The sequence below is a fragment of the Cebus imitator genome, unplaced genomic scaffold (genome assembly GCF_001604975.1).
Source record: "Cebus imitator isolate Cc_AM_T3 unplaced genomic scaffold, Cebus_imitator-1.0 Scaffold65, whole genome shotgun sequence".
NCBI lineage: Eukaryota > Metazoa > Chordata > Mammalia > Primates > Cebidae > Cebus > Cebus imitator.
In genome coordinates, this window is record NW_016107380.1 from 4,869,713 (window position 1) to 4,886,394 (window position 16,682).

General features: G+C 42.6%; 1 protein-coding gene across 1 annotated transcript in view; it reads right to left on the bottom strand.

Annotated features, from left to right (window-relative positions):
• Window positions 1-16,211, bottom strand: part of ECT2L (epithelial cell transforming 2 like) — a 99,776-nt gene extending 83,565 nt beyond the window's left edge. The window contains 3 exon segments of the mRNA XM_037739208.1: window positions 9,240-9,352; window positions 10,833-11,001; window positions 16,161-16,211. Of these exon segments, the coding sequence (XP_037595136.1) occupies window positions 9,240-9,352; window positions 10,833-10,934 (215 nt within the window). The 5' untranslated portion in view covers window positions 10,935-11,001; window positions 16,161-16,211.
• Between the last annotated feature and the right edge of the window lie 471 nt (window positions 16,212-16,682).

The window sequence follows — 16,682 nt, forward strand, 5'->3', positions numbered from 1 at the left end:
ACTCAGTCCTTTTCTAGACTCCACCTTTTTTTTTTTTTTTTTTAAAGACAGGGTCTCTGGCTCTGTCACCCAGGCTGGAGTGTAATCGTACAATCTTGGTTCACTGCAACCTCTGCCTCCCAGGCTCAAGCGATCCCCCCTGCGTCAGCCTCCTGAGTAGCTGGGACTACAGGCATATGCCACAGCACCCAGCAATTTTTGCATTTTTTAGTAGGGACGAGGTTTCACCATGTTGCCCCGGCTGGTCTCAAACTCCTGAGCCTCAGCCTCCCAAAGTGCTAAGATTACAGGTGTGAGCCACTGCACCCAGCCTCCTTCACCATGTAATGTCTGTCTCCACTTCTGTCTTCTTCACTGCTCTGTCCCTGGCAACTGGCAGAGCGCTTGCAGCCTGGCTGGGGCTAAATAAATGTGTATAAACTAAAATAAAAAATTAAAAAAGAATAAAAGTTGAAAAACAGAAAATCACTGCTTGCATAAGTTTCCTGTTGCTGCTCTAACAAATTTGTAGACAAAGTGACAAAAAATATAGTGGCTTAAAGCAATACAGATTGATTTTCTTATGGTGCTGGAGGTCGGAAGTCTCAAGTCATTTCTCTGGGCTACAGTTAGCCCCTGTGCCTTTTCCTGCTCCTGGCAGCTGCCTGCCTTCCTTGGCTTCTGGCCTCTTCCTCCATCTTCAAAACCAGCAGTGGAGGCTCTTCGGTCTCCCCATCAAGGGGCTAGAAGCTTTGCTGTCTGGCTGCTTCCAGGGTTCACCCCTTTCCTATCTAAGTTTTATTCTACTAAAATATCACTACAGTGAACAGGACCTTTTCATTCTGTCACTGTTGAACTCCAGGCACCCAGAACTGTGCTTGGTCCATGGTTGGCTCTCTGTCAGTATTTATTCAATGCTAACTAAAGAAACTAGCTTTTGGTCATGCTTCATTTACTTACCATTCTGTAGGTGAAATAACCCCAACTTCTATTTGGCGGTGCACAGAATTCTAAAGAAGCTCACACCACAGCTCTGAAAAGCACATGATCAAGGTACAGGCCACTTCCCTGGCCACAGCAAGTGGCCGGAAGTAGGCATGGACCTAAGCATGTCTAACCAGAATAAACCCCAAACAAATGGTTTTTTTTCTTCTGGACACATCTGAGGGAATGGCAGGATAAAGCCATGGCTACAGAGGCAGAGCAGAGGCGCAGAAAGAAACAAGCCATTGGTTTCACTAAAGAACCACTGCAAGAAGTTTCCACTGCAGGAATACCCACATCTGGAGTTTTCAATGATGTGAGAATAAGATGTTTCCCTCATTATTCATGCCAAGCTTCAGGCTGCCCACAGTGAAACACATTCTAAAGCCAGTAAGTGGAATCACAAGTGCAAGATGAAAAAGGCACCCACAGAACCGGAAAAAATCATTTCATTTCACCACACTGAGACTAGAAGGGACGAGATAGCTCATGTGATCTGTATCCCTGATTCCAAGGAGGAGTAGAATCAAGTGATGGAAGAAACCTTGGAGCTTTCAGGTCACCCACGCCTGTGTCTGACCCTTGGCTGTACACCAGATTACCTGGGGAGCTTTGTAAAAACAGCTTCCTCCACCCCATTCCATTGTGTTGAGCCAAAATCTCTATGGCTCATTATCTGTTTCACAAACTCCAAGTGATTCCAAGGGACCATCTCTTCTCAACAGCTGTGAACTTGACTTCCCATTGGTAGAAGGTCGAAGCATAGCAGATCCTAATGCTAATACCGATGTCAAATTCAAAGCACTGAACGTACATGTTGTGATCTTAGAGGCAGGTACAACTCATTTCTGGATCACTTCATTGAAGTCCCCAGTTTTGTTTGTTTTGTTTTTGTTTTTGTTTTTGTTTTGAGACTGAGTTTGACTCTTGTTGCCCAGGCTAGAGTGCAATGGCATGATCTCAGCTCACTGCAACCTTGGCCTCCTGGATTCAAGCAATTCTCCTGCCTCAGCCTCCCAAGTAGCTGGGATTACAGGTGCCTACCACCATACCCAGCTAATTTTTGTATTTTTAGTAGAGACAGGGTTTCACTATGTTGGCCAGGCTGGTCTTGAATTCTTGACCTCAGGTGATCTGCCCGCCTTGACCTCCCAATGAGCTGGGATTACAGGTGTGAGCCACTGTGCCTGGCCTTGAAGTCCCAAATTAATAAAATTCCTGTGTTAAAAGGAATGTTTCACTGCTTTTGTTTTTTCCTTCCTGGTTCTCAGATAAAATTTGGAGAGTTAAGATGATCAGAGAAGTGACTACTAGATAAATGGACTGTTGTGGACCATTTTCAACCCATTTTTCTTCCTTTCACTGTAAACAATTAAGGGCAGCATCAGAGTTAGCAAATTGGAGGAATCAGTGGTCATTCAGGGCCGAGGATTATATTTTCATTTTGCCATCTTCAACAGTTTGCTTTGGTCCTCAGGCTTGTCCCAAAATAGTTCTCAACTAACTGCTGTGAGCGTTGGTCTTCACATAACAGTGACCACTGCTAGCAGGCTGGAAGAGAAGATGTTCTTCCTCAAATCTTTTTAAAGTTTCTTTCAGCAAGAAGAAAACTCTCCACCCTTATGTCTCCTTGGGCAGAATTAATATCTGTATGCCCTTTCCTAAACCAGACACCATTCAGGGGAGGCAATGATCATGATGAATTCAGTCCAACCCTGACCCACCCTTGGTAGGGTGGGGTAACCAGCCACCCCTGAAGCACAGAATACCTGGGTGGGGTGGGTGAACAGGGCTTGTGTCAGGGAGAAGGAGAGGAATGTGGAATGGCTTGGCTGGGCTAGTAATCAACAGTGTCTAACCCTGTAAGCAGGAATTGAAGACAAGGGGAGAGATTTCTCCAGCCACCTTGAATTAAATAATGAAAACTCAAATGAAGCAAAGTATTTAGTAGTCTCCTATATTCTAACACTTGGATTTTTTTTTTTTTTTTTGAGACTAAGTCTCGCTCTGTCACCCAGGCTGGAGTGCAATGGCGTGATCTTAGCTCACTGCAACCTCTACCCCCCATGTTCAAGCAATTCTCCTGCCTCAACTTCCCGAGTAGCCTGGGATTAGAGGTGCCTGCCACCATGCCTGGCTAATTTTTTTAAATTAAAACTTGGAATATTTTGGAAAACTCCTTCCTCTTAGAGGGCTACCAAATGAAAATTATTTTCTGATTATCTTTTTGTCATTTTTGGAATTAGAAGTGCTTTAGATATCTGAGTTCATTCAGCAAGCATTTATTGAGTGACTGCTATGTGCCTGGTATGGCTCTAAGAGCTAGAGATGAGAAGAGTCGCCAAAGTCTTTGCTGTCATGGAGCCCCGATTCTAGTGGGTTAGGCAGGCAGCAAATAAACAAGTCCGGCATGGCACATAGTGTGAGATGGTGCCAAGCACTAGACAGAGAAGCTCAACCTGAGAAAGGGGGAGAGAGCAGCTCCACACACTCACAAAATGAGAGTGAGAACTTCAAGCCTACATTGCACGACGTTGCCTGATATAGGCCAATAATCTTCCCTCCATCCACACAATCAAAGAGCTTTGGCGTTTGCTTTCTCCTTTCCTTTTAAAACTCAATAATTTTCTTTTTGAGCATCATTCACCTCTAAAAACCATCCTAATTGCAAATGCTAATATTTCATATGGTTGTCCTTAACCAACCCACCTGGGTAGAAGGGCAGGAACATGTGCAGAATACTATGCTAAGGGGAAGGAAGTCAGGGTGCTCGAATTTCCAGACTTGCCTTGGATATTTAGAAAACAGTCATTTTAGCTACAAGCATACACTTTCGCTTTGAATACTCCCCTCTCCTGTCTGACAAAGATTCTCTGCTTGACCAAGCTTTAGTCAGGCTTCTGAAGCTTCTCCTTGGCCCACCTGTGCACTCCCTTATAAAATTCAGTTTTAGAAAACAGCCTGGCTAAGTCAGTTTAGGAAGAACCCCCCACCCTTTATCTTATCAGGTTCCTCATCCTCCACCCTCCCCCGGGTCCTGTCTGAGCACCCTGGCCTGTCTTCAGCAAGAGTCCTGTTGGGTCAGTATATCCAGGTCCCTGCTTGCCCCTGATGTTTCCTCAAGTAATTTTCCATCCACTGAGCCCCACCCTGCTCCTGGGCTATCCATTCTGACTTGCCCATGCTGCATTTGGAGTTGAGCCCAATCTCTCTCCCCTGACCCCAGGCAGCAGTCCGTATACCCAACTCCATGGTTCTGAGTAACAACTACCTTGACTATCTTCAGCAAGTTTCATTTGATGTTTTCTTTTTATCTTTTATTTTGTTTTGTTTTGAGACAGAGTCTTGCTCTGTACCCTAGGCTGGAGTGCAGTGGCGTGATCTTGGCTCACTGCAACCTCCACCTCCCAGGTTCAAGTGATTCTCCTGCTTCAGCCTCCCAAGTATCTGGGATTACAGGCACGTGCCACCATGCTTAGCTAATTTTTGTATTTTTAGTAGAGAGGAGGTTTTACCATGTTGGCAGGATGGTCTCAATCTCTTGACCTCATGATCCACCTGCCTTGGCCTCCCAAAGTGCTGGGATTACAGGTGTGAGCCACCGCACCCAGCCGATGTTTCTTTTCTTTTACATCTTCACCATCTCCACACAGAAATACTTTCCTTTTAAATGGACATTCAGTAACTGAGAGGGATGTGGCTGTTCTGTATTTAAAATTAACCTAGGAGTATGTTGTCTCTGAAAAACTGTACATCAGATTGCCTCACAGATCACAGCTGAGGCAGATGTCCTCAAGTGAGCCCTCACAGGCTGCTTGGGGAGAAGGGAAGGGGTTACCGCACTGAGAGTGGAAGCGCTGTTCTCTCTATATACACATGGGTGGATACATTTTTATTCCATCCAACCCCATTTCCAGTCTGCTCTGATGGAGACAAGTGACAAGAGCAAATGCTTCATGGGCTGTTTATGATCACACACACACACACACACACACACGCACGCGCACACACACGCACGCGCACACACACATACACGCCAGGATCAATGCATCCCCCTCTAGGGAAAGCAGTTGTATGAATGCTGCCCCACCCAGGAAAGCTGCAAGTTTGAGCAGCTCTGGAACCAAAGGCCTTTGTATGAGGAATTATCAGGCACTAAGCAGAGGCAATTCCAAACCGGTTCCACCAGTGTGGCAAGGAGACTGATTCAGACTCCTCAGAGGTTTCTTCAAGTATAACAGACACAAGCAGCCCAGTTTCCTTTAAGGAGTCATAGGAAAGGACAACCTAGTCAAGCGGTAAGGGAAAGACATCACTGGGAACCTTTAGTCATGTGGACATGGGGCAATAACATACCGGGGAAAAGCCACGATTGAGGTATAGAAGTTGCTGGGCACGAAAGACAAGCAGAGAAGGCTTCCCAGGAGAAGGGACATTTAAATTGTGGTGAGAAGGAGAATTTGCCAGAAGGATGGTATAAGAAGCTGAACCTTTAAAAAATGTCTTAAATATCGTATAATTCCACTTAGGACATCATCTTAAAACTTAATAGGGAATATTTATTAGGACAGAAAAGAAACTCTAAGATATTTGAGTATATCACATAGAAATTAAGAAGACATTTTTAAAGAAAATTGTGTAACAGTTCCCACCGATATTGCAATACCCTGTTTATAACTGAATTAAAATTATTTGGAAATTATAAAACATCTAAAACAATGGCTTCTCTACCTTGAAAGAAAAAGTACTGAAAGAAAGGTATTGCACAAATATAGCCTAGTTTACATATAAAGATTTCAAGCAGTCAAATAATACTAATTTCTTTCATTTATTAACAAGCTTATTAACAGTTATTGGGTAAGTGAGACTACAGGAATAAATGATTCAAAAGAAATGCTTAAAGACCAGGCGTGGTGGCTTATGCCTCTAATCCCAGCACGTTAGGAGGCCGAAGTGGGCAGATCACAAGGTCAGGAGTTCTAGACCAGCCTGGCCAATACGGTGAAATCCTGTCTCTAGTAAAAATACAAAAATTAGCCAAGTGTGGTGGTGCATGCCTATAGTCCCAGCTACTTGGGAGGCTGAGGCAGGAGAATTGCTTGAACCCGGGAGGCAGAGGTTGCAGTGAGCTGAGATCGTACCACTGCACTCCAGCCTGGGTGACAGAGCAAGACTCCATCTCAGAAAAAAAAAACGTAATAATTAAAAATTGATTGCACTACCATTGGATCCAGCAATTTCACTCCTATATGTATATCTAAGAGAAATAAAAACATCCCTTTGCAAAAACATGGACACAGATGTTCATAGCAGCATTATTTATATTAATTATTTACAATAATTATTGTAAATAAAGACGGGAAACAGCCTGCATGTCCATCAACTGATGAATAGATAAATATGGCATATCCATACAATGGGATATTTGGCAATTAAAAGGAAAGAAGTACTAATACATGCTACAAAATGCATGAACCTTGAGAACATTATAATATTGTGAAAGAAGCCAGTCACAAAAGACCACATGCTGTATAATTTCATTTATGTGAAAAGTCCAGAAGAGACAAATTTATAGAGACAGAAAGTAGACTCATGTTTGCCCAGATCTAGAGGAACGCAGCTGGGCAGTTACTGTTAATGGCTATGGGGGTTCTGTGTGGGGTGATGAAAATGGTCTAACTTTAACATGTGGTGATGATCACACAACTCTGTGAATGTACTAGAACCACTGAATTGAACCCGTAAATGGATGTTTTTTATTGTACGTGAGTTAGATCTCAAAGATGTTTAAAGGCAAGTTGATTGCATTAAATTTCATGGACTATGAAATTTACGCTCTCTGAAGAAATGCTGCTGCCATTAAAAAGAATGGCAAAGTGCTTTCACTGAACAGATTAGTTTTATATTTTTGTCTCCTGGAATAAAGAATTCAGTTACCATAGCACGGATGCCATTTCCAGTGACAAAATGTCAGGCCTAATGTTACGGAGCTTCAAAGTATGCTTCAAAGTATGCCACAAGATCTCTAATGACCTCCAGTGGTCATGACTGACATTGCCGGGTTTATGATACACAAGCCTAGAACATGATGCACAAAGTGGTTATAATAAATGTGAAGTCTGGCCTGTGATTTTCTTATCTTGAAAGCTGCAAAGTTGGAGCAAAAGGAAACCTTGCCAATGACTATCATAAAATGTCCCTTCTCCCTGATTTTTCAACATTGACTGAAGCTCCCGTTTATCTGTGCCCTGTCTTTGTAGCCTCTTTCAACAGAGCCAAGAAGATGCCTGTCTCCTTCCAGTGACTCCATCGGGAGAGTCCGTTATCAATCTGCTTTGCTATGTGCACTTGGCTCTTGAAAAACAACAACAACAAATGTTTTGCTTTGTACCCACAGATGCAGGAGTAGCATCTGTGGAGAGAAGAGAAAAAAAAATGGCTGATCAAAAAGGATTGGAAGGAAAATGTGTAAGAAAGAGCAAGAAGCAAGTATTGCAAGATAAAATAAGCCAATTCGATCAGGCATAGGTCTCAGATACTTTCAGTAGCTATTTAAGACATCCAAAGGTTCGCCTCTCCTACAACCTCACCACCCAGTTCTAGTAAAAGCACCTAACACCAAATGATGCCACACCTAGAGTTTTTCTAAACAAACATTAGTAAATAAGCCCAAACAACTTCATACAGTCTCCTCTGTCGGCATGATGGAGTCCCAGCTCTCTCTCCTCTGGGTAAAAGATTTATTCAGTTGAAAAAGGACGATGTTTCAGAAATAGTATTCTATTATTATCACCCTCGTCGTTGGTCTCAGGCCACCAGAAATCCTCCAGACTAACATAGGCTATTTATTTAGCATTGAAGGCTGGAAAACCATCCTGCCATGTACCTGCTACCAGCCTGGCTGGATTCTTCAACCACACCCAGGCAAGCTGGAGGGCTCTCTAGAATCTTTCAGTCAGTCCACACATACCTTGAATACCTTTAATTTCACAAAAGAGAATTCGTTTCTAACATTCATCTGGCTAGTTAACAAGCCACTGGTTGTTTTGAGAATAATGTCTGATATTTGTTATGCTAGTTAGCAAAGCATCTGATAACAACTCAGGTATTAGGACCTTCCAGTCTGGAGCTGGCTAATGACCCCTAGGGTATATTCATTCCTGACCAGAACACAGGCTGCCCTGGGTGTAACTTCAACTCACAGATGTCATACCCGTCTATGCTGAGTGTTTTAAAGTAAATTACAGGTCGGGCACAGTGGCTCATGCTTGTAATCCCAGCACTTTGGGAGGCTGAGGCAGGCAGATCACCTGAGGTCAGGAGTTCGAGAACAGCCTAACCAACATGGAGACACCCCATCTCTACTAAAAATACAAAATTAGCCAGACGTGGTGGCACATGCCTGTAACTCTCAGCTACTTGGGAGGCTGAAGCAGGAGAATTGCTTGAACCCGGGAGGCAGAGGTTGCAGTGAGTTGAGATCGCACCATTGCACTCCAGCCTGGGCAACAAGAGTGAAACTCTGTCTCAAATAAATAAATAAATAAAAATAAAATAAATTATATAACATGAGGGAAGGATGAGAATAAGAAAGAACAAGAACACTCCTGCCATCCTTGACTATGGCTGTGTAAGTCTTGCCCATATTCCTAAACATTTCAACCACTGTCACTTGTCATTATATATTTTTAGATCCATCCATTCATTTAATGATTATTCGTGCCTACCTATGTCCCAGACATGAGTTTTTGCCAACATGAAACAGTCCCACCATGATATGAAAGTGTTAAATTGGCCAGGTGTGGTGTCTCACGTGTCCCAGCACTTTGGGAGGCTGATGCGGGGGGGATCATGAGGTCAGGAGACTGATATCATCCTGGCCAAAATGGTGAAACCCCATCTCTACTAAAATACAAAACATGAGCCGGGCTAATGGTGGTGTGCGCCTGTAGTCCCAGCTACTCAGGAGGCTGAGGCAGGAGAATTGCTTAAACCTGGGAGGTAAAGATTGCAGTGAGCCAGGATCACGCCACTGTACTCCAGCATGGTGGCAGAGCAAGACTCAATCTCAAAAAAAAAAGTGTTAAATCACCCCCACTGCTGCACTTCAGCCTCAAGGAGGAAGCAGGCACTGGGGAAGTCTGTTTATAAACCTTAAAATATTGATCGCTTTTTTTTTCTAGGAATAAAAAAGAAAATCTCTTAAAGGTTATATAAACATTTATATATGGTTTCTTTAAGAATTAATGGTAATTACATAATCAGGCTGCATTTACCTTAATTGTGATTTAGTGCATCGTAAAAAAATCTTGAATAAGAATTCTTGACGTTGCTTGTTAGTCCAGAGGTCAAACCAATGACTTATAAGAGCCACTCTTTCCTGAAAGAGCTATAAGGGGGAGAGGAGGAAGTGACATTTTGCTGTACAGTTCAACATGTTTTTAATTGCCAAGCAATCTTTAGACAATGTACCAGCAATCTCACAGCTAATATTTGCAAAGTGCATTACAGTTCACAAAGCACTTTCACAGAAAGTTCTCGCCTTTCAGGTTAAATTTTTAACCCAGGGATACTGACAGGCCCAGGCTTGCTGGGAGGGCTGGTGGGAAAGACTGGCAGGGATGTAATTATAGAGGGGCCCAAAAAGGACCTCTGGAAAACAAAGAGGTAATGATTCCTGGATCTTGTTTCTATCCAGGCTAATGTGGCCTAGAGAAACAGAGTCCAAACATTTCAACTTGAAAACATTGGCCGGGCGCAGTGGCTCACACCTGTAATCCCAGCACTTTGGGAGGCCCAGGTGGGCAGATCACCTGAGGTCAGGAGTTCGAGACCAGCCTGACCAACATAGAGAAACCCCATCTTTACTAAAAATACAAAATCAGTTGGTCATAGTGGCGCATGCCTGTAATCCCAGCTACTCAGGAGCCTAAGGCAGGAGAATCACTTGAACCTGGGAGGCGGAGGTGGCGGTAAGCTGAGATCACGCCATTGCACTCCAACCTGGGCAACAAGAGTGAAACTTGGTCTCAAAAAAAAAAAGGAAACATATACAGGCTACACTCATTTGATTGTGAAAACAGGACCATCTGAGGTAGGTATAACTTCACTAACCCAAAACCCTGGATCTTCATAGTACCCACCAAGATGAAACTTAGTTACGTATTGCTAAACAGCCAACAGAGACAGACTGCCTCTAGGGAAGAAATACATTAAGGACCAGAATCCTGCAAGCCTGGGTTTCGGTCCAGCTTTGCTCAGGTAGAGATAACAAAATCATTGTTATTTTCATAGGTCAGCTTTAGTCGCAGCTGGGTCTAGTCTCCTTCCTCGGTAAACGAGGCTGAACTCACAAGAATACCCACGAGAGCTCTGAGCACCCAGTTCGCCTTCTCTATTGCCAGAACCACCATAGGCCATTAAATGACAACTTCCTGAATTACCTTAAAATGGGAGTGCCATCCCCAGGCGACGTGGAACCATCCAATTGGCACAGGACGGAAGAGGGATAACAGAAATTCGCAGGAACACAGGCATGAACAGTCCCAGCCTCCACCACCAAAAGCACACCCTTCCCATCTCCTCCCCTGTCTATAGCAGGCATGTCCGGGAGGTCTCTATTTTATCCCTGGAGGTACTGAGTGAAAACGGAGGCCATCTGGAGCCTCCCTTAAGGTAGGAGATGAGGACTGGGGTGAGAAGAGACTATCTTTGGGACAAAGCTAGGTTTATTTTTGTTTAAATTGGCTCAAAAGCTAAATTCTTTAGAGAGTTTTTCTTTAAAAAATATGGCAGCATGAGACCCAATATATCACAGTAAAATTAACCTTCCAAATTAAACTTATTCTATTCTAAAATATGTAACTTACCTGTCTATTTAATGACTTGTTGTTAAAAGGTGTCCAGGCACTAAATCTTGTGTGGAAACTCTCCATTTCTGGGGTTCTCCAGAAAGAATCCCCAGCTGACATCTCAGCAAATTTTCTTCCACTTCTAGAAACTACAGGTTTATTTCAATAGATGTGCAATTAAAATCACCTAGAAATATCCAATATGTTAATGTCCTTATAGGAATTACATAATTATAGAAATTCACATACAACATATAGATATACAATGAATTATAACAATTCATGTGTGTATGTGTGTGTGTGTATGTGTGTGTGTGTATATATATATATATATATATATATATATATAAAATAAACCATACAAATATATACAAAAATCCCATGAACTTCAAATCATTGCAATTATTCTATTCTTACATACTTTCGCCCACATCTGAAATCTCGCTTCTGTTGCTCAGACTGGAGTGCAGTGGCACAATCTTGGCTCACTGCAACCTCTCCTCTTGGCTTCAATCCGTTCTTCTACCTTAGCTTCCCAAGTAGCTGGGATTACAGGTGTGAACCACCATGCTTGGCTAATTTATGTGTTTTTAATAGAGACGAGATTTTGCCACGTTAGCCAGGCTGGTCTCAAACTCCTTGACCTCAGATGATTGCCCGCCTTGGCCTCTTAAAGTGCTGTGGTTACAGGCGAGAGACACTGTGTCTGTCCAAAAGCAAGAATTTGAAGTGCTGGAAGATGACATTCCACCTGCCCATCTTTTCAGGTCAGAGGTCAAAGAGGATATAAAGAAAATAGGCTAATGTATTATTTATTGCTGCATAACAAATTACTCCAAAAAATTTCATCTTAAAACAACAAACAGTTATTCAAAGCTTCTGTGGTTCAAGAATCCAGGCACAGTTTATGGGAGTACTGTCTTAGCCTAATAGGCCTGCCATAACAAACTACCGCAGACTGCGTGAATTGAACAGAAATTTATTTTCTCACAGTTCTAGAGGCTATAATTCCAAGATTAAGATGTCAGTAGTGTCAGTTTGGGGAGGCTTCTCTCCTGGCCACCTTCGCACTGTGTCCTCACGTGGCCTTTCTTCCTCGTGCATGCAGAAACAGAGATCTCTGGTGTTTCTTCTTCTTTCTGCTTCTCCTTCTCCATCTTTTGAGACAGTGTCTCCCTTCTGTTGTTCAGGCTGGAGTGCAGTAGGGCAATCATAGCTTACTGAGCTGGGTGCGGTGGCTCACGCCTGTGATCCCAGCACTTTGGAAGGCTGAGGTGGGTGGATGACTTGTGGCCAGGAGTTTTGAGATCAGCCTGGCCAACATGATGAAACCCCATCTCTACTAAAAATAGAAAAATTAGGGCCAGGCACAGTGGCTCATGCCTGTAATCCCAGTACTTTGGAAGGCTGAGGCAGGTGGATCACCTGAGGTCAGGAGTTCGAGACCAGCCTGGCCAACCTGGTGAAACCGCGTCTCTATTAAAAATAAAAACATTAGCCAGGGATGGTGGCGGGCTCCTGTAATCCCAGCTACTCGGGAGGCTGAGGCAGGAGAATCACTTGAACCTTGGAGACAGAGGTTACAGTGAGCTGAGATCATGCCTTTGCACTCCGGCCTGGGCAAAGAAGTGAGGACCCATCTCAAAATAAATAAATAAATAATAAATTATCTGGGCATAGTGGCACATGCCTGTAATTCCAGCTACTTGGGAGGCTGACACAGGAGAATCGCTTGAATAGGGAGTGGAAGTTGCAGTGAGCCAATGATCATGCCACTGCTCACCAGCCCTGGGTGACAGTGAGACTCCATCTAAAAAAAAAAAATCATAGCTTGCTGTAACCTTAAACTTTTGGGCTCAAGAGTTCTTCCTGCCTCGGCTTTCCAAAACACTGGGATTACAGATGTGTGCTGCACCAGTCGGCCGGGCGCAGCGGCTCACGCCTATAATCCCAGCACTTTGGGAGGCCGAGGCAGGCAGATCACGAGGTCAAGAGATTGAGACCATCTTGACCAACGTGGTAAAACCTGTCTCTACTAAAAATACAAAAATTAGCTGGGTGCAGCTACTCCAGAGGCTGCGGCAGGAGAATTGCTAACCGGGAGGCACAGGTTGCAGTGAGCCAAGATTGCACCACTGCACTCCAGACTGGCACCTGGCAACAGAGACTCTGTCTCAAAAAAAAAAAAAAAAAAAAAAAGGACACCAGTCCTCTCAGATTAAAACCCATGACCTTATTTAACCTTTATTATTTCCTTATAGGCACTGTCTGCAAATACAATAATATTAGAGGTTAAGGTTATAACATGAATTTGTGGGAGGAGGGGATACAACCCAGTTCATAACCAGTACCTCTGTGTCAAGGGCTCTGAGAAGGCTATGGTCAAGGTGTTTGCAGGGATCACAGTCTCACTGAAGGCCCTGCAGCTCATTTGTGTGGTTGTTGGCAGGATTTCATTCCTCATGTTCTGTTGGACTGAGGACGGCAGTGCTCACCAGCTGCTGGCTGGGGGCCTCCCTTGCCTTCTCTGCTACATGGCCCTCTCCATAGGACAGCTCCCATGGCAGCAGGCTTCTATCACAGTGAGCAAATGAGAAAGCAAGAGAGGGCACAGCAGAGGGAAGCCACAGTCTCTTTGTAACCTAACCTCAGAAGTGACATTTCGTCACTTTCGCTATATACTGTTGGTTAAAAGCAAGTCACCAAGTCCAGCCCACATTCAAGGGGAGAGGATTAGATGAAGCATGAATAGTAATAGAACCTATCATAGTTTACCATTTGGATCAGTTCCCTTCCTTTCGCACATGCAGAACATACTCACACATTTTTAAGGAAAACAACCCCAAAGTTCCATCTCATCAATATTTTTAGCACAGAGTTCCTGAGCTAAGAATGATTCACAAGAGTCTCTCTGTGGATACAGATATAGCTCTCTTTGATCCAAATATCTTTGAACTAAAAAAACAAGTTTTCTGGTCCTTGCCTCTATAAACAATATAAATTATGGTAGAACGGGGACAGACAACTGCAACAGATAGTCCCATTCTTAAAGAAGGATGACATATTCAATGATTCATAACAATCCTGAAATGCAGCTACAGAAGGCTGCGGCCCAGTGATCATTTTGTCTCCAACAATCACATTCTCTTTGAGTCCATGCCAGTGATTCCCTTGACAATGCCACTTCTTAAAATATATCCCAAATTATGCATTTAATTCTAAGCAGTGCTATGTGTCACAATTGTTTAGAGACATTTTTGGAGTGTCTCTCTAAAGATGGAAGCCTCTCTCTAAAGTTAATTACAGATATTTTGAGCCTATCAGGCTTCCTTAGAAAAAGCCAAACCCGAAGTCTTCCTTCCCTGAGATGTTTTTCCAGCTGAAAGTATTTGCTGGGCACCACCTTGTTTCATTCAGAGCTTCTAACAATGGTGTGACAACCATACTTTTGACTTGGTCCTTGCCAATAAGCAGAGTTTTCAGCATCATTTCATGCTCAAAGGCCTTATCAGTCTTCTCTTTACTAGCTAAAGATGTGAATCAGTTATTCCTTCCAACTGTGCAAATCCCTGAGTTTTGAGGCCCCCTCTAAATTCTTTTACATTCCTGATTGCAAACCAGTCAAATATTTTCTGAGCTCCTCTATTTCTTTTAGTACTTTGACAAATGTGGCCTGTAGTAATAAACTCATTCTAATAACATTCATTTTCTACCTCTTTGCATAAAGTACAAGCTCATTAGGTATATGATATGCCCTTTAATCTACTCCAGCCTCTAGTTTTAACAAATTTTTCCAACTGCATAACATGGATTGCCATCTTTTCAGGTCTTCAACAATTTCATGCTGCCAGATTGGATGTTAATGCCACATAATTGAGAATGTGTTGCTGTTGTTACGGCAACATCCTACTCCTAGAGCCAATTTCTGTATCTACCAAACATTCAAGGAAGAAATGACACTACACTTACACGAAATCTTCCAGAGAATAGAAAAAGAGGGAATGATTCCCAAGTTCTCTGATGATGTTGGTATAACTTTGTATAATCTTCACACCAAAACTTAAGGACTTTACAGGAAAGAATTATTACAGGTATATTACCATAAATATGGATGCAAAAACCCTACCAAATATTAGAACACAAAACTCTGCAATATATATAAAAGATCATATATCACGACCAAGTTGGATTTATGTAAATTTTGTTTGACATTACAAAATCAATGTACTTCTCATCATGAACAAAAGAAAAAAGAGAGAAAATTATATGATAATCTCAGTATATACAAAGAGTTTTTGTTTATTTAGCCAGGATCTTGCTTTGTTACCTAAGCTTGGGTACAGTGGCTTGATCTTAGCTCATTGCAGCCTCAACCTCCTGGGTTCAAGAAAGCCTCCCACCTCGGCCTCAGCTGGGACTACAGGCAGGCACCACTGTGCCTCGGCCTCCCAAAGTGCTGGGATTTCAGCTAAGAGCCTTGCAGCTGGCCCAAAAAGTGTTTTTGATAAACCTCAATACCCCTTGATGACAAAAAGATCTCAGCAAACCAGGATGAGAAGGGAACTTCCTAATCTGAGTAAGGGCAAATACAATAACCTATAGCAGACATGACAGTAATCGTAAAATGCTAAAACTTTCTCTCTGTTCACTACCATTGTCTTTATTTAACATTGTTCTGGAGGGTCTTTCTGATGTGATAAACCAATAAAATAAAATGCGTAATTTTTTTTTTTTTTTTAAATGCCAGGGACAGTGGCTCACACCTGTAATCCCAGCACTGTGGGAGGCTGAGGCAGGTGGATTACTTGAGGCCAGGAGTTTAAAATGAGCCTGGCCAATATAGCAAAACCCCATCTCTGCTAAAAATAGAAAATGTAGCTGGGCATGGTGGTGCATGCCTGTAGTCCCAGCTACTCAGGAGGCTGAGGCAGGAGAATTTCTTGAACCCGGGAGGTGGAGGTTGCAGTGAGTCGAGATCATGCCACTGCAATCCAGGCTAGGTGATGAACTGAGACACTGTCTCAAAAAAAAATTAAATTGTCATCATGTATTAGTAGCATAATCGTATGTAGAAAAGATAAAGAATGTACAGATAAATTGACAGATTTTATAAACAAGCTTGGCAAGGTTGCTGCACACTGGGCTTCCATACAGAAATCAATTGTTTTTCTGTATACTAACAACATTTAATAAGCAATAATATATCATTTATAATAGCATTTCAAAATCCAGTACAGGCAGAGGCAGGAGGGTTGCTTGAGTCTGAGAGTTGCAAGACCATGTGTCTAAGAAATTTTTTTTTTTAATTAGCCAAGAATGGTGGTGCATGCCTGTAGTCCCACCTACTCTGGAGGCTGTGGTGGGAGGATCACTTGAGTACTGGAGGTTGAAGTTGCACTGAGCTGTTATCTTGCCCCTCCAGCCTGGGCAACCAAATGAGACCCTGTCTTGAAAAAAACAAAAATTAAAAACAAAATTTGATATAAATCAAGGTAGGACAAGTATTCCACACAGAATACTAAAAGTTTTATCCAGAGAAAATTTTTAAAGATCTAAAGAAGTGTATACATCTGGGAAGATATTGATTCTTCTAAGTTAATCTATTACTCAATACAATCTCATGAAAACCCAGCAGGTGTAGTGTGTGTGTGTGTGTGTGTGTGTGTGTGTGTGTGTGTGTGTGTGTGCATGGTTGTGTGTTTGACAAACTGATTATAAAATGTGTATACAAATGTAAAGAGTCAAGACTAGCAAAGATAACTTTAAGAAAAACAAAGTGGTTGGACGTACTCTACTTGATATCAGGACTTCCTTTTTATAAAGCTAGTGTAAATAACAGCATGAGATATTGGCACAAGAATAAACAAA